Source organism: Pyrus communis, chromosome 11 (assembly GCF_963583255.1).
Source record: "Pyrus communis chromosome 11, drPyrComm1.1, whole genome shotgun sequence".
Classification (NCBI taxonomy): domain Eukaryota; kingdom Viridiplantae; phylum Streptophyta; class Magnoliopsida; order Rosales; family Rosaceae; genus Pyrus; species Pyrus communis.
In genome coordinates, this window is record NC_084813.1 from 4,448,112 (window position 1) to 4,465,740 (window position 17,629).

General features: G+C 37.7%; 2 protein-coding genes across 3 annotated transcripts; one reads left to right on the forward strand and one right to left on the reverse strand.

The window, feature by feature from the left end:
• The first annotated feature begins 8,229 nt into the window (after positions 1-8,229).
• On the forward strand, positions 8,230-11,643 carry LOC137749564 (transcription factor VOZ1-like). 2 transcript variants are annotated; one of them, XM_068489682.1, is made up of 5 exons: positions 8,230-8,342; positions 8,550-8,815; positions 8,928-9,107; positions 9,810-10,323; positions 10,526-11,643. In XM_068489682.1, the coding sequence occupies exons 2-5, from the start codon at positions 8,591-8,593 to the stop codon at positions 10,999-11,001; spliced, it is 1,395 nt and encodes a 464-aa protein (XP_068345783.1). In that variant the 5' UTR covers positions 8,230-8,342; positions 8,550-8,590; the 3' UTR covers positions 11,002-11,643. The 2 variants fall into 2 exon arrangements, with proteins under 2 accessions (XP_068345783.1, XP_068345784.1); XM_068489683.1 differs by having other exon boundaries at positions 8,242-8,342; positions 8,517-8,815.
• A 502-nt stretch (positions 11,644-12,145) lies between these two features.
• LOC137749563 (acyl-coenzyme A oxidase 3, peroxisomal-like) lies at positions 12,146-16,937 on the reverse strand. The gene is made up of 13 exons (XM_068489681.1): positions 16,382-16,937; positions 16,151-16,268; positions 15,958-16,065; positions 15,596-15,768; positions 15,395-15,494; positions 15,240-15,314; positions 14,980-15,110; positions 14,261-14,396; positions 14,064-14,183; positions 13,397-13,543; positions 13,178-13,282; positions 12,988-13,089; positions 12,146-12,581 (listed from the first exon to the last, which is right to left on the reverse strand). Exons 1-13 carry the CDS (start codon positions 16,693-16,695, stop codon positions 12,330-12,332), a joined length of 1,881 nt encoding a protein of 626 aa, XP_068345782.1. The 5' UTR covers positions 16,696-16,937; the 3' UTR covers positions 12,146-12,329.
• Between the last annotated feature and the right edge of the window lie 692 nt (positions 16,938-17,629).

Genomic DNA, 17,629 nt, shown 5'->3' on the forward strand with positions numbered 1-17,629 from the left:
TTGTTGGTGTAGCGGAGCTCTCGGCTGCCCCCACTCTTGACCTGCTGGTCTAGGCTACTTTTTTACGTGCTCGGCTCGTTTATGTCCCGGCAGCGGTGCATGTGGTAGATTCCTAGCAGGCGATGAATTTCGTAGTCTGTTCGTTGAACTTAAGCTGGATTGAGTGACTGCTTCTCTCCACCCGTCATGCTGCCTACTCCGATGTGATGTGGAGGATGCTCATTGCGGGCCTAGCTGCGAATGAACACTTTACTTGAAAGGCTGCTCATGTTGATTATTGGAGTGTGGCCCCAACCGTGAGTGTATGCTTGTTCGTGGGCCTAGTCGAGAGTACACGCTCCTTCACGCGCTAAGACAAGAGTATACGCTAACTTGGAGGCCCAATCGGGAGTGTATACTGCCCAAATGCTCGGTTCGTGGTTGGTCGAGTGGCTACTTGTCGGGACGCTATTGGCGAGGTTCTTAGTCTGCCCTTCTCCTTCTTCGGGACACCTCATTTGGAACACGTTGCATCTTGGTGTGCTGCAAGAGCTGGTTCACAAGGCCGTTTGTTGTGCTAGGGCGCTCGTCAACTCTATAACTTGTCGAGACAAGTGTTGTTCGCTATTTGGATTGGAAGATCTTGGAAAGAATGTTTCTCCATGAGCAGTGGAAGTGTGGTAGACTTCGGGCACGAGATTTGAGCTGTGAAATGTCAAATCCGCAGAAAAATATGGTGAAAATGCTCCTGATTTGATCATCGATTCTGAAATTTGGAGCCGGGATGATTAAATTGGTCTTGGACCGATTTAGGATGCTTGGAAGGCCACGGGAGTAGGCTGCTCGGCGAGATCAAGTTGGGCCACAGGAGTGGGCTGCTCAGCGTGCGGCACACGTAGGTTCGAGGTTAGGGCTCAGCTTGGCAACACATTGGTCTTGGAATGACATGGCTTAGGTTATGGTCTTGGTGCCATGAGCCTTGGATGGCACGGCTTGGGCTTGCTTTGGTGGCACGGCTCGAGCCGTGGTAGTGGTGCTACAAACCTCGCCGTAGGTGGCCACCGCGGTGGTTCTTATGGTGGAACCTTGTGATGGTGGTGCCGCTCCCCTTAGGATCACATTTAGTCTCGTGGATCGTCGCAGTCCCATTTCTTGAATGTTGGAATTTTCACTCATGGAGTTTTCTAAATTTCTAACCATTGTCTTTCTCTTTTTCATTTTATCAACTAATCTTTCCAAGTAAAAAAATTCTAATAATAAGAACGTACGAAAAATACAAGTGGACTAGAAAATAGAGAAAAAAACCTTTTTATGCGAGAGTCTTCTACGAGTGTGAATTTCAACTCTCAATGAAAGCACCAATTTATGGATGCAAATCTCCACTTCCTTCTTCTTGGACAAAATTGCATCTACAAAACTATTAATACCTTTGGTCAAGGCTAAGAGTCTCACGTGCCCACGATGAATTGGGACGGGGGGGGAGGGCTTTGGCCGAAGAACCTCTGATGCCAAAATTAGAATTTAGAGAGAAAGTGTTTGAGAATTTTTAGAGAATTTTAGCAAGAGAGTTGGAAGTGTGTTTTGGAGAAAATATGAGCCTTTTTATAAGAGAATGGCGGGCCTATTTGGGTGAGAAAGGACCGGCCACCTAGCTCATTTTTTGGGCTAGGTTCTTGATTTAGGTTGAATTTAGGACTTATGGGAATAATTGACTAGTTAATTTAGCAAATAGAATTATTGCCAAACTAACTAGCTAATTAGTATGATAAAATAGGTAAATATGATGAGATCAACAAGGGTGCATGGCCTTTTGGGATTTTGGGGTATATTTTGTGGTTAATTGGGTGACTTAATTGACATTTAATGGATTAATTAGGTAATCAGGTAATTAATCCATTAATTAGCCAATTAACATATTTTTGGAATGAATATTTTGAAGGTTATGTTATGATAGCTGATTGATTAGCTAAAAGAGGGAAAAAGAGGTAAGAAATATATGGAATGAAATAGGTTTTGAATTGTTACCTATTTTGGGCTTTTCTGACTTGGTTGAGGGTGATTGTCTGCTACTCGAGCGTATGAATCTTGATACACCGCAAGGGTATTTTTGTCTTTTTATCCAAAAATTCATGTGTAGCCTTGTGATTATTTTTGGCTTCACAGATTTCATTGCAACCATGATGTTTTGTTCTAGTAAAACAATTACACATGTAAATTTTTCAACACGTATTATTATTTTGGGTTAATCTCAGTTTATTACCCTGAAGCTTCTTAGTTTTCAACATTTGGTACATGAAATTTTTTTCGTTCCAGTCTGGTACCTAAAGTTATAATTTTGGTGAACTCTCATACATCCGTTAAGTTTTCCATTAAAACTTATGTTAATTGATGATGTGACGCCTACGTGGACAATAACTGCACCATATGTCAATATGGGCCCACTTGAATATTAAAAAATTAAAAAAAAATACAAGAACACAAAAATAAAATAAAATAAAATAAAAAATACCCACCCGTCTTCTACCTCCCTCCCTTCTTTCCTCTGCAACCCCCACCCACCTTTCCTCCCTTTTCTCCTCTGCAACCCGCACCACTATCCCTCATCTCCTCTGCAACCCACACCCACCTCTCCTACCTCACCTCACCCCCGCTCCCTCCCTTCTTTCCTCTGCACCTACCCAACGCTCTATACTCAACCTACCTCCACCCTCTTCACCTTCCCTCCCTTCTCTCTCCTCCATCATTTTCACCTCCACCCTTTGCAAAAACCCTAATTGACAAAATTTGAGGAACACAAATTCGAAATTCGATTCGAAGCAGCTACGGTTTGCAAACCACTCGAGGAGAGAAGAACCGAAGCAAGGGAGTCACCACGTGCCGTTGTGGAAGTCCAGTGGGGTGGTGGCAGGGGCTAGGAATGCTCAAGAATCGGTTAGGATTTGGGAATTTATCCAAATTAGGGATTTGAGTCAACTGGGTTTTTGATAAATTTTAGAAATTGGATGGGTTTCTTGTTGATTTGGAATTCCTTTGGGTGGGATTTGTTGGGTTAGGTGTGCATGAAGGGTGGGTGCGGGTTACATATGAGAGAAGGGAGGGTGGTGCAAGTTGTAGAAGAGAGAAGGGAAGGAAAGTGTGTGGGTTGTAGAAGAGAGAAGGGAGGGAGATGGACCAGAGGGTGCAAGGGATAGGGATGAGGTAGGAGACGGAAAACTTAACGGACGTATGAAAGTGTCCCATAATTATAATTTTAGGTACCAGACTGGGACAAAAAAAAAATTTCATGTTTCAAATGTTGAAAACCAAGAAACTTTAAGATAATAACCTGAAATTAACATTATTATTTTAATAGATCAAAACGCGCCTAATGATGAATTCGTTTCATATATAAGATCAAGATTTATTAATTAGAGGGGCTCTTGACAATTGACAAGTTTGTTAGTAGTACTAAAAAAAGTAAAAAGGACATACACGTCTTCATTGATGGTTCTAGTATGCATGCACATGTACGTGTTCAAATGGGTCCTCAAAATAGCAATAATTGGGGTGCTGGTGCTTGTGATTATATACATATATATTGTAAATATGAATCTGACCTTCTCTATCAATCCTGTTTCAAAGAGGTCACCGATTGTCACAGCGTAAAACAACACAAACATAGACCCAACATTGTCCCCACTGTTCAATAATTTCGCCCAAACTAAATATTCAATACATGTTTTGCCTTAGTTAAGATATAAATATTGCTTATATTAAAAAAAATGTATGCAATATGTATTGTCACATTAGTTTCTTTTGAGAAATTATGGGGTATGACTTCAATGATACGTATTGTTTAATGCTCAGGGTGTTTTAACTGTTAAATTTGATTTTCACAACTATTTTGATCTTCTATTTTAATTTCAGTTTTATTTTTTCGTAACATTCAATACTATGTAGTTCCTAAACTAGAAGCTAGCTTTGACAAACAAAGAAAAAGAAGAAAAATAAAGAGATTTTTTATTTGTTTTTCCTTCACAAAAATACTAGACGAAAGCATACAAATCTTCAAATATAAAGTAAATGACTAAAAGCTGATAAAAATGCTTCTAAGGCCTTTCATATTAGACCGGAAACTGAGCATGATACCAAAATATAGGAATCAAACTCCTATAGTAGGCCGAAAATCTAAGTGATAAGAGGCGAATCTTACTTTTTAGTTCAATATATTAAACTCATGAATATGATACTCATACAATAAATAATAGAAAGAAAATAGTTCGCTGATCATAAGATAGAGATAAATAAAAAGTACATGAGTCTCACATTTAAAATATAAAACTCATCTGTATCAAACTTATACCACTGTGACAATATTGTATTACGAATCAAACTCACGATGCTTGATTCTTATATATAAATATCACACTCGCCTAAACAACTAACGTACATATCAGATTAAACGGAAATTGAGGAGAAAGTAAGATCAAGCCATCTCAAGCTAGAAATTCGCCATATACGACTGGGGATATGAGTGTCAGGCTAAAATTAGAAGCTTTGTTCGATGAGAAAGGATGATCAGTCAGGAAGAACATCAACTAATAGTTATATATACTAAAATGTAGCGTAGCAATTGTTTTGCATTGTGTTTTGATGAGTAAATTTAAGATTATTAATAAATTATGAAATGACTGAAATTAAAATGACGAAATTTCAATTCGTCTCTATCAAATCTTACCATGTGAAATATGTAATGTAATAAACAAGATAACTTGTACACAAGTGCATTAAGGTTTTTTTTTTTTTTTTTTTTTTTTTTTTTAAATGAAAGTTTATAGGTTATTCTCATCATCAATGCCAGGACATACCTACAACCTTAAGCTAGAAGGACTTATGCGTGGTACCTAACTGTCAGCTGCCATCCATATAAATTTACATAGGAATTTACAGATCGTGCACCAAAGAGAACTGCTGACGGCATGAATTGAACTTGGATTAGGGATTAACCACAAGCACACCCTTACCAACTAAACCAAATTCTCGTTGGCGAGTGCGCCGAGTTTTAAATCATATTGTAGGTAGAAAAAGTGAATTTTCGCATTATGAACAACATTATTTACTCGATTTCTACCTTGTTACAAAATATACATTGATTGTTACACTAGAGCGTCCATAAAATGGTTTCTCAATATCTTTGTGTATGGTTTGAAGGGTAGCAGCTTGTTGATTTTGTTCATGTTTGTGTGTTTGTTAAGACCAACATTTTATGCCTAAAATCAGAATTCGTTAATCTATGCTATAATCCAGCACATGGCAGATCTCGCAACTAGTTATAGTATTTAAAAAATGGTTAATATATATTTAAGTATTTGGAGAGAGAAACATAGCAACTATTAGGTTGTGGAATACTTTAGGCCGCATGTGCGCAAGATTGACAGGTGAAGTAAGCGTAACTAATCATATTAACATGCATAGTTAACAGAACGTTGGATTTTGTTTAATTATATTAAATTAATTCTAGTGATCGTGGTTAATCGATGTGTTTGTGTTCATGCAAAATAAATTAAGAACACACGCTAGATACTTAAAAGTAAGTTTAGAATTCCACCCTTTACGATTCGTATTTACTTGAAGGAGAGGCATGTGCTCAGCCCACCTAGCTCGCACAAGTGCCGCTTAATAGACTTTTCATTTTTTTATGCGAATATGCATTAATCGAGGCAATGACCAGTTGCCTAACAACTAGGCCTATTTTCAAAACACTGTTTAGGCATATGAGATTATGTCTTTAATAGAGATCTTGCCGCATGATTAGATTAATCAGTTGTATTGGCCAAACGTTCCATCTTATAATTGGCTTTTAGGGCATATCTAACGCTCTCCGACATGCAATAAAGTCAATTATTTACTAATTCCCTTTGATGTCAACCGTAAGCACTAAACTAGTAGGCATATTGCGTTATGTGTAGAAGCTTTCCTATGATGTTATTACTCAAAATGTTTCCAAATCATGTAGTGATGTCTCACTGCTTTGTTTGAATCTATAAGATTAACTAGAACTTGATTCTAGGGCTTGAGCTATTGATCTTTTACGTTGCAGTATAGTTATACTAACGACCTTATGGTTTGAGACCACTAATTCGTTCAAAGCGAACCCTTTTAATCCAATTAAGTTACCACTTAAGCAGTAACGCGTACATGTATATTTGTTATAAGCATATACTGATATTCTCTTATAGATCATTGTAGTATTATACGTTGGAGAATCAAGTCACACAATCAGTATGTAACAAAATAGTATACAGCTGATATGTGGGGGATTCAAAGAGGCATTTTGTGATAAAACGTCACATCCAGCAATACGTGATTAAGTTGGGGACAATATCGATAATGTTGGTGGCATACCTTTTGTTAGAAATTTTGAGTAGAATTTTATCGTCCCATATTGGTCACAATCAAAAAGTTCCCTCACTTTATAAGGCTTTGTCTCTTATAGAAAGTGATTGAAGTGATAGACCATGAAAAATAAAATTGAAATCAACCTTAGGTTTGGGCTCGGACTCTAATAATTAATTTCGGATTTAATTAATTAATTATTTTTTACCAATAGACTCATCTTTTTAAATGAAGTATGAAGTGTGGTGAAAGAACACAGAGAGCAAACACCCATTTGAGAAGATGTCTCCCAACAAATGCATCTCTTCTTCATATTTGTTGCGAGCATGCATAATTATATACAAATTTCATACCTCTTTTACCTATTATTTATTCATGATTTTGTATTAAATCGTTGGGTTGAATGTCTTTTACACGAGTTTTATTTTATTTTTTATTATCAAAGTACGAGTTTTGTTGAAAACATGATTTGAGAACAAAGCATGGATTTCATGATTAAAATACAAAAAGACCGGTAGAATTTTTAAGTGGGCCGAGTGAGCTATGTGGGCTGGTGCTAGATTTAGAAGATTTTAATTTGGGCTAAGTGCAATTTGGCCCGGTATAGCTGGAAAGTGGCGGTGCAGTTTACGTGGGCCCAGGAGCGCACAAATATATAGACCCTGGGAGCGCGCGCGCATATTCGAACGAGATTGACCGAGATGGAGGAAAAAAAACGTCTGATGGGCTCAACTATAACTGAATTTTGTCGAGTGACATTACTATTTTCTTAAAATTTATCACATGATAAGTTGGAGTATAACCTTTTACTACGTATTTATCATTAAAATCATCATAATTTTTTTCTCTAAAAAATGAGACAATTAGTGGCAAGCTACAGTTATTCATCCATTCCGAAGACCAGGAAGACTTACGAGATATTTTAACCTTTTCTGGACACAAGTTTGACTTCCTCATGATTAGATGTATCAAATGACCCATATGTTTTCCCATTTTCTTCCCATTCTTTTTTTCTTCTGAGACTTTCCCTTCACCATGTAGTAGTCGTTCTTCCCCAACTAGGTTTCTTGTTCCCAAAAACTTTGTAGAAACGTATTAAAAAAGAAAAACCATCAATACAAATCATTACACCTTTATTTGTTATTTTTCATTAAAATTAAAGTTTTTTTTAAATTTTTCGGTAATTTTCCTTAAAAATAATTATTCCAACCTTTCCAACAAGTCTCAGTCGTAACAAGGTACCAAATTTTCTCCGCCACCTAACTCATAATTTGATCATGGGTGTTTCAAGTTTGGTGATAAGTAACAATAATGTTATTGTTACCATATTTTTGTAACACAATTGTATACTATCTTAGGTGGCATCTAATTTGGACTGTCATATCATCTAAATTAATTAGCATTTAATTTTAAAATGTTAATCAACAATTAATAAAAAATTGTTAATTAAATGATGATTGTGGTATACCAGGAGTCTCTTTCTTCCACCTAAGATTATTTAAGTGTTTTAATTAATAAAAAGATTGAAATTAAATGATGTAACTTGTCAAACTCATCTGCCACTTAATGTGATATAGAAATGTGATATAAAAATATGGTATGAATAACATTACTCCGTAAACCAAATGATATGTCACCAATAACAAATAAACATGTTAATCAATACTTAATTAATAATCTAATCACCTACTACCAGATGGTTAGATTTGTAAATTTAATTTAAAAAGTTTAGTACTCATACAAATAGTAGTACAAATATAGGGTAAGACAACCATTTTTGTTCTCTCGAGAGAGACGTCACCCCAGTACACAGTAAAAAGGACAGAGGTCCCGCCGTTGTACCCTATAAATAAGGGATAGGTAAAAAATCGAGAACAAAGAGGGACGGATCGGCCGAGTGAATGAACAAATCGCGGAAGGAGACGGAAGAGCAGCCAAAATCTCGGAACCCAAAAATCTGCACAAACGTTTAGTTCAGTTGATTCGAAGTATATACTCTCTCTCTCTCTCTATGCTGTTCGTTTTTCCATTTCATTCAAACATTCATCTTTCTTTGGATTTTTATAATTAGGGTTTGTATTATCCCCAATATGATTTCAATTATGTTTTTTGTTCGTTTAATTCTCTAATTAGATTGCTTATCAACTTAACATACAAGAAAGATTCTTGAATTTAAAAAAAAAAAAAAAATTTAGGGATTTTATTAGAAGCGGAAGGGAGAGAGCAGAGGGCAGCAATGCTGAAGGACTCCAAGGGCAAGTGTGAGGCTGCTTCTCACAAGCTACTGAAGGAAAAAGCAAAGACTCGAGTCCAAGAGCTTCAAGGGATGGTCACCAATATTCAAAATGCCAGGAAGGAGGGTCGGACTGCCGACATTGCTATCTGGGAGGACCAAATGCATCAGATGCTTGGCGGGTGGGGTGCCGAGCTCAATGACCCGTCCCCTGCATCTTCTTTGCACGTGGGTTTTTTTCTCATTTGCTGGTTTTTTATTTATGTTTTCGTATTTTATGTTTTTGTATCGAGTAATGTTTGGTATGTGTATAAAATCCGATTACATTCGAAATCTGTAGGGTGGTAGCCATGGAAGCCTTGGATCATTTTCTGAGGAGTTAGCCCGGCTCTTGAAACAACATTGTGATGAGAAAGATGATGCAGAAAGTCCATTGAAGGAATTGCCACAACCTAAGCTTGAAGGCCCAGAACCTAATCTTCAAAACCCTCACTCGATTAATTTCACGGAATTTACAGAGGTAAATACTTGTTTCTTTTTTATGGTGGAAGATTTCCAACGTTTGTTTATGTGACTCGTCTGCATATTAGTTTAACTTTTCTTCATCATTCAGTCTGATCGTATATTAGCTAAATTTTCATATGACATTTTCTTGATGTTTTCGCAATAGGACATTTTCTTGATGTTTTTGCAATAGGACATTTTCTTGATGTTTTCGCAACAGGACATTTTCTTGATGTTTTCGCAATATGACATTTTCTTGATGTTTTTGCATTTAGTGCAACATGGTTTTCCTTTCCTGTTGTGGAATTCTGCAAATGAACAAGATTTTGAGATATATTTGACATTGTTTGGTGTTTATCATCCTTCACATAACTATCTGGAGTCCTGGACAACCAAGAGGTTTATTGAACAACATATTTGTTTGATTTAGGGATGTTTTGTGCAAGTTTTCAACAATTTTAAAGTCCAATTCAATGTTTTCTTCCCATATTGGATGCTTTCTGGTGACTAATGTAAATCTTGTCAATTGACCCAAATGTGGAATGGAAGATAGAAACCATGAATTGGGAAATTAAGCATTTGATTTGCTAGGTATGATTTATTGTATTCTTGACAGTACTCATTGTTCTTCTATGCTGTGGTTTCGGAATTTTTAAGGATATGTCTACTTGAGTTGTGATTGATTACTGATGAGCTCCATGCTTAACCAATTTTTCAGGACTTTTTCATTTCTTCTAAGGAACCTCAAGAAGATATTTTTCAAGGATTGGACCTTGACCAATGCCACACTGCGTCCAATTTCCCAAATACAGTGGTCGATATCCCAGATTTGACTACTCAAATGAATGATAATCACTTTGAATTTCCTGATTACTTAAATGAAGGGCCTTTCATCAGTCACAATGACATTAAACAGTCTGAAGAGGATGTTGTGCCAAATGTTATGCCGGATATATGTCCTCCAGTATCTGCTTTCTTGGGGCCAAAATGTGCTCTTTGGGATTGTTCCAGGCCTGCCCAAGTTTTGTGTCAGGACTATTGCAGTAGTGGCCATGCCCTTTTAGCAAGAAATGAAGGTCTTCCTGGGAACACTCCAGTTCTACGACCTGGGGGCATCGCTTTGAAGGATGGTTCACTTTTTGCCGCGCTTAATGCTAAGACACAGGGGAAGGATGTCGGAATCCCCAATTGTGATGGGGCTGCTACTCTAAGATCTCCATGGAATGATTCGGGTATATGCCAGAGTCCCCTCTTTTACATATATATTATCTTGTTTGGTGTTATCCTCCAGACCATTCTACAGCATTGCTCACTTCTGTCAACGTACTTTTGTTTGTCATATTTTTCCTATTAGCAAGTCATTTATCGGTTCAGAGTGAAGTAAATTATTCCTTTATTTATCACTGACTGGCTACCAATAATTCAATATTGCAGAGCTATTTCATCTTTCTTTACTCGAGGGTGAAACGCTTAGGGAGTGGCTCTTTTTTGGTAGGCCTAGAAGAGCCTTTGAGAGTGGAAATAGGAAGCAGAGGTCACTGCCAGACTACAGCGGGCGTGGTTGGCATGAATCAAGAAAGCAGGTAATGAAGGAATATGGGGGGCAGAAAAGGTCCTATTACATGGATCCACAGCCTTCTAGCGATCACGAGTGGCATTTGTTCGAGTATGAGGTCAACAACTCAGACGCCTGTGCACTTTATAGGTTGGAGCTCAAGTTTGGCACGGCAAAGAAAAGTTCCAAAGGAAAAGTATCAAGTGATCCGCTGGCTGACCTGCAGAAAAAGATGGGAAGGCTTACTGCTGAGGCTTCTACAGAAGTTGGAAACAACAGTAAGGGAAAAGCTGGCAAAAAGGCTGATGCTGGAAATATTTTTGGCTCGGATAATCAGACAACTCCAACTACCTAAACTCCGAGATGAGTTGGAAATGTTAGGTTAGCTTTGCTCTATAAGTAGACGACGGCAGCATTCACCAAAACCTTTAGTTTTGTGATCGCTTAATCATATCGCCTCTAATATGACTTGACGACTGTGGCACTTGGTTGTGAATACTTGCCTGCATGTAAAACGTATATAACAGTCAAGTGGTCAAGTGGTCAAGTTGCTGGAGTTTAGTGACATTTTGTTTGGGTTAATCGCCAGGGATGGCGTTTTTCTACCTAAACACTATTTTTCGGTGGGGTGTGATATCCACACATCTCATTTTACTTCTCACACCTTTTTAATTTTCAGCCATCGGATCGGATAAATTGAAGAAGATCAACAGATATAAATTATTAAAGGGTGTGTGAGATGTAAAAGAGGGTGTGGATAGCACACCCCTTTTTCGGTCATGAGGGGACCGATATGTTTAGTTCCTTTCCCTAGAGTGTTTTGATGCTGGCAGGTTTCCTAAATTCTGGAAGATGTTTACAGGGATAAGTTTGACTCCAATATCTGGAATCTCAACTCAAGTTTCTCGATTCGGAATTGATGAATGCTCAATGAAATCGTTGTGTCTAATAAGACAATGAACGTTACTGCTCTACTCTCCAATCTTAACAAAACCTTGTGACCTTGTGTCGATTGGCGTCGATTGTGTGTCAAGCTTGAAAGTATTTCAACAACTTGATTCATTTATGACCATTCATTGCAAAGATTCAAATCCAGCCATTCAGATAATAATTGTGCTGCTACATTCGTATATTTTTGTGTAGCACACAACCTTCGTTGGTTTTGATGGACTTTCTATCGTTTTACAGTTTAATGTCAATTATCGTGCTAACATATGTAAAAAAATATGAGACAACAGAGTTCATGAAGAGTCCCACTATTGAGAGTCTTCTTAATGTTTGTCCCTTCTACTTGTTATAGAAGTTAACCTACTAAAAGTCCTTGGTATCCGTTTTGAATCCAATTTTTGTTTTCAAAAATGATAAATGTAGCTAAATTATTGAGAACTCGTTAGTTTCAAAAACTGAACCGAATTCAAAGAACAATACCAAACACCGCCTCTAATTTTGGTAAAAAAAAAAAAAAACAAAGAAAAAATAAAAAGCCAACAAACCGAGGATTAAAACTAAATGAGAACAAGAGCAGGATTCATTTTTTGTTGTTAAAAGCCAGCAGATTTATTTTTACAACATTACTTTGGAGTTGATGCCATTAATTAGACATAAAATGGCGTACATTATTACAAGTATTAGACGACAATACTTGTGGCTCAAGAAATCATTTGGGAAAAGCTGCTAGTTGTGCTAATGCCGCTCAACTGAAGACCACGAATTTGAATCGATCCAGTTAAAAGCTATGGGACTCAGACATGCATCAGGGATGCCGAAGGAACTCACCAAGGCCAGTGCATGCGGCCGCAATTCACCACACAGTCTGCTTACTTCTTTCCTCACAGCAGCGACATTATCGGTCGATAAGTACCCATATCGGAGGAATGCCGCATCTTCTTCCAAGCAAATCAATGCGTACATAGACCTCAACAGAGCTAAGACATTCTGCAGTGAAACAAAACTCTGACCATAACTTCATAGGTTTTAAAAATGATGTGGGCATAAGCGAGTTTATTAACAAACATTCCAGATTGGAAAGTGTTCACATCATTAGTGGGGAAAGCAATCTTCAGGCAGAAAAAGAACCCAGACAAAAATGTCCGATGAGGGACGATTTTGACTCAGACACAAAGAAAAACCCTGAGATTATTTCTGCATCCATAAATCTAACACCCCCTCCCTTTCAACCCATCTCTCATTCTAATCCAGTTTTATGACTGCATATCCGATTACTTCAGTCATATGCTAAACTAGAATGTGTACTGCAGTAATAAACAAGCAGTTTCAGATCCTAGGACTAAATTATCAAGCATCATGTCTGACAATGTCAAAAACAGTTGGTAAGATTTACCTTTAATGAACCAGCAGGTAGTGCCGCCTCAGCATCTATGAAGGTTTGCAATATTGCTCGATCTGCAAAAGCTCTGCCCAGGTCCCCTGCAAGCTGATAACTCTGGTACAGGAAGAGTGAAGAGCAATGAGAGAGTTCTACACAGAGAGAGACAGAGACAGAGAGGTTTTAGTAAGAAGACGATTCTTACAAGAATGATTGAGTACTCTTTGCTTTCTCCCTGTTTTTGACGTTGTGACACTTCCATAGCAAATCTATTCAATAGATCTCGCTCTCTTAAGCAGAAAGCGTCCATCTAATGTCGACAATCAATGAGAAGATTTAAACATGAATAATCTTAAAAAACAATCCAATGATGCTTCTAATACAATTTAAACATAAACCAGTGGATCTAAGAAATAAGATCAACCTGGAACTGGCTACACTGGAGGGTAGAACTTGTAAGCTGAGATGGAATGACAGGGCAAGGTTTATTCATATGCTCTAGTCCCAAAGCTTTAAATGGTTTGCCTCTCTTCTGAGCTGCTATATACTCTGCAAGCAGTGCTTTGCTGACCTGAGTTAAAATCCAAAAATTCCACTATTTGAGATAGAACTCCGATGAATGGCAAAAGAGAAAACACTACTTTTCTGGCAGGTTCAGAGACTAAAAGAATACTTATCTACTATCATATTCCCACCATTATCTGAACACTAACCTAATTCATCCGTGTTACTATACATTCTAGCAAGAAAGCATTTCCGGATATAGTATTAATCTTACACACACACACACACACATATATATATGTTACCTTACTAAAAGCTTGGTTTCAATGCAAAACAGGAAAAGTTACAATCAATTTCAAAGTAACAAACTTGGAACCTGTTTGAACATAAAATGATGTCCATCCAAAAAGGTCATTCCTATATTACAGTCAAATTTGCGTCAAAAGGCAATTATAAAAGAAGTTCTGAACACACTACAGCTCACATCAGCCTTTTTCGTTTCTAGTTAAGAAAAATTTACTTCAGTTCCTAGAAATTCTATGTCAACAGAAAATATCTTGCAGTTTGAACAGAAGACTTGAAACTACCTGTTGCATCAAAACATTGTTGTCCCCCTCAAAAGTGGACTGCACATCAAATTCACCTTTAAAATGACCAACACGGTTTTCAGTCTTTATACCTTGCCCTCCACAGGCTTCGCGGCATTCCTGAAGTATACATCAACTTTCAGCAAGGCCAAAGAGAACAATAACTTTAATTTGCAGTTCATAATTCAATTCCTAACCTGAAGAGTCCGCATGTTATGCCAGGTATGTATAGCCTTAAATGCACTAGAAACAACATGGATGGTTTTGCTCGACTCAGGCGTCCTCTTAACATAAATCATCTTTAAGTAATTTGAAGCAAAAGTCATAGCATATCTGAAGAAACAGAGAAATAATAATAAAAATAATATCAAAACCTAGTGGTTTAATGTTTCAACATTCTGCTCACAGTACCAATAATTTCATCACATAATCATTGACCATTTGTACCAAATCTGAAAGAATCAGGACCAACCCTTAAGCACATAATTATAAAATAGAAAATATCTATTATTCACTTTTTCTTATTGAACACATGTTCACTGTAATATTGACACCAACAAGAAAAGAAATTTCAGAATTTGTCTTCAGTTTGGTTACAACAACAACAACAAAGCCTTTTCCTACGAAGTGGGGTTGGCTATATGAATCCTAGAACGCCATTGCGCTTGGTTATGTGTCACGAGTTTGGTTACAGAAGTAGCAAATATATTATGAACTTGGCTGGCTGTCTTAGTTACCACAAAATATCCAAGATCTAAGAGCATGAAATATATCATTAACTACAATGACAATAAGAAGTATTTCCTAGACATGAAAAACCAGTGATTCTATACAGACAGTATAATTTAACTTGTGCAAAAGCTGTTCTAGTAATAAGTTCCAATTGAACCGAGAAACTGCAATGCTACAATCTTACGTCTTTGCAAGAAGAGGCAAAAGCCGCTGTTGATGACTGGGGTAGTCAAGCAATAGGACTTCAGGCCCATTTGGCGTAACAGAAAAGGCCCGCCTTGTCAATGAGTACCTTATGGCTATTGCTAAACTTACCTGACCATAGGGAAATAAATGATTGGTCAATGATGAAAATTCAGTTGGCAGAAGATATCTGCAATCCCTCAATCTACAAATATGTAGATGCAAGAATAGTTAATTGCCACCATGCTTGAAACCCATTACCTGTGATGAGTAAATGGAACTGACTGCTATAGTTACACGACCAGATGTCAATGGAGCCATGAATGCTGCAAATCTCTGAATGAAAGAAACAAAGTGACAATAAAAGGAGTGAAAATAAAAGGAAAACATATATGTCCAGCTGGAAATAGAACTACCTGATCTGGGTCTTTTATTGCACTCAGATATTTCCCATCTGGAGAAACATCAGCTACTGAATTTAACAAATTTTCCCTTGGAATTCGAACGTTGTCAAACCTGTAAACACATTTCCAAATCCTCTAAGCCAGAGTTAAACTTACAGAAATCTGTAATAGACATGAATAGTCAATTAAAATGAAAACTAAAAACATGATTACCATATTCGACCATTATCAACACCATTTAAGCCAATTTTGTGACCACAATCGGCAATACGAACTCCTGGACAGACATTACCATTTTCATCCCTCATCTGAGCTATAAGAGCATGGACGCCTTGGTTGTTCCCGGAGATACTGAGTTGTGAAAAGACTATAGTGTGTGTGGCATGCTAAACATCAACAAGAAAAGTAATATATCAGTGTACAGACAGCACGGATGGAGAAACTTTATTGGGAATTTGCAGTAATATGAAATATAATTGGGGCAAGAAATATAAAAAGCACGACGCTATGCTTTTAAGGTGATCCTTGCATTATCTTATCAAAGGTAAAAAAATCAGAAAAATAATGATCCTTACATTAGCTGCTCCTCCAATCCAATACTTCTGAGCTGATTCACAAGGAGTATTAATAACAAATTCTTCAGTACTTGAATCATAAGTGGTGACTGTTTCAATCCCTCGAACCTAAAAACACAATTCCGAAAGCAATAAGCGAAAACTAAGCAAAATATAAGACAAACAACAATCTGCAGGCATGAGCTCAACATACATTACTGCCATGGCCCAACTCAGACATTGCAAAGCAACCCTTGATTGCATAGTTCTCAGTGTCACTCAGCCACTTGTCGTGATGGCGCTTTGTGCCGAAAAATTGAATGGCACCGCCCCTGAAATTCATCAACAATCCGAAAACTTGGAAATCAATTAACTCCTTCCTTAACATTCCACAATTGAAAATTTGAAATAACAAACAATGCCATGAAAATTCAATTGGTTATACCACAAAAAGAAATGGACACCGAGCTTGACCGCAAGGGAATGATCAAAAATCCCGATAACCTCGAAAAACGCAAACTTTCGCAATTCGGCATCGACCCCTCTATCCGTAAGCCAGCCTTTGAAAACCCCACGATCCAGCAAGTAGGCAATTCGCTTCATGGTCATCTGCCGCTGCTGCTCCATGCTTTGGTTGTAGTCCGGCGCGATAAACACCCGGCCGCCAGCCTCTCTCGGATTAAAGAGCTTGCTCTGCTTCATGAGGCCGAAAAGCCAGTCCCTGTCCTCGAGATTGTGCGCGTCGAGGAGCTTGCGCATCTCCTTGGTGTCGAATTAGAAGGGTTCCGAGAGCTCGGGAGGAGAAAAGCCGAGGCAGGGGTTGGGGGAAAGAGGGTTCGAGCTCCATGAGGGTTGGTTGAGATGGTTTGAGAGGACTCGAGTTCTCCATGTCACGCGATCCATCGCCGTATGCGGAGGAGGAATTTCAGATGAATTTCGAGAGCGAGCGAGAGAGATAGAGTTTGGTGAAGGGGGTTGGTGGTTGCCTGACTCCACTAATATATGAATATATTAGAGAGAGAGAGGAGTGATTTGGATTTACGCGCGCAGGGAGGGAGTGGGCCAGACCTGGTTCATCCACTGGATGAGTCGTCGGTGAGTCGACAGTTTTTTTTATACCACATTTCTATACCATTTTAGGTGGTATAAACAGTTACATCATTTGTAAATTTTTTTAAATAATGTGACCCTTCACATCAGAAGCTAACTAATTGAATGCTATCTTTTTGAATTGGGAATTGTCATTCATACTTGCCATTCACATTCAATATCGAAATAAAGTGTTAGATAATTTCTTTTGTCGTTTCTTGTTGCTTGTCAACGTAAACAAAAAAATGAAAAGGACTTTTGCACAAATTTTTCAACCTCATGGACCTCAATTTATAGTTATTAAATTAAACAAATGAAAGAAGACCCACACGCTAAAATCAATCATGCCAGTTAATAAGCTTACTGAAAATATTTGTGTTGAGTTGTGTATGCTTCAACTAAAGAAGAAATCATTGTCGCACGTAGACAAGAAGGTGAAGGAGATAATCTTGACAATGCAATACATAAATTACCAAAAATTTCATACCAAAAAATTGTAAACATACTTAAGAATCCAAAAATATGTCCACATTGACGAGATATTACATACTCCCAGGCTCAAAAAGCCATGATATCAACTCTTACAAAATAAATTATGGTCCCA

What these genes read in the sequence shown, in the direction of transcription:
- LOC137749564 (XM_068489682.1), top strand. Translation starts at nt 8,591, where the DNA reads ATGCTGAAGGACTCCAAGGGCAAGTGTGAGGCTGCTTCTCACAAGCTA. An exon ending in ATTTCACGGAATTTACAGAG is followed by an intron (nt 9,108 to 9,809) that starts GTAAATACTTGT and finishes CCAATTTTTCAG; the next exon opens with GACTTTTTCATTTCTTCTAA. An exon ending in ATCTCCATGGAATGATTCGG is followed by an intron (nt 10,324 to 10,525) that starts GTATATGCCAGA and finishes TCAATATTGCAG; the next exon opens with AGCTATTTCATCTTTCTTTA.
- LOC137749563 (XM_068489681.1), bottom strand. Translation starts at nt 16,695, where the DNA reads ATGCGCAAGCTCCTCGACGCGCACAATCTCGAGGACAGGGACTGGCTT. An exon ending in TTGCCTCTTCTTGCAAAGAC is followed by an intron (nt 14,397 to 14,979) that starts GTAAGATTGTAG and finishes CTGTTTCTTCAG; the next exon opens with ATATGCTATGACTTTTGCTT. An exon ending in TACCTGCTGGTTCATTAAAG is followed by an intron (nt 12,582 to 12,987) that starts GTAAATCTTACC and finishes GTTTCACTGCAG; the next exon opens with AATGTCTTAGCTCTGTTGAG.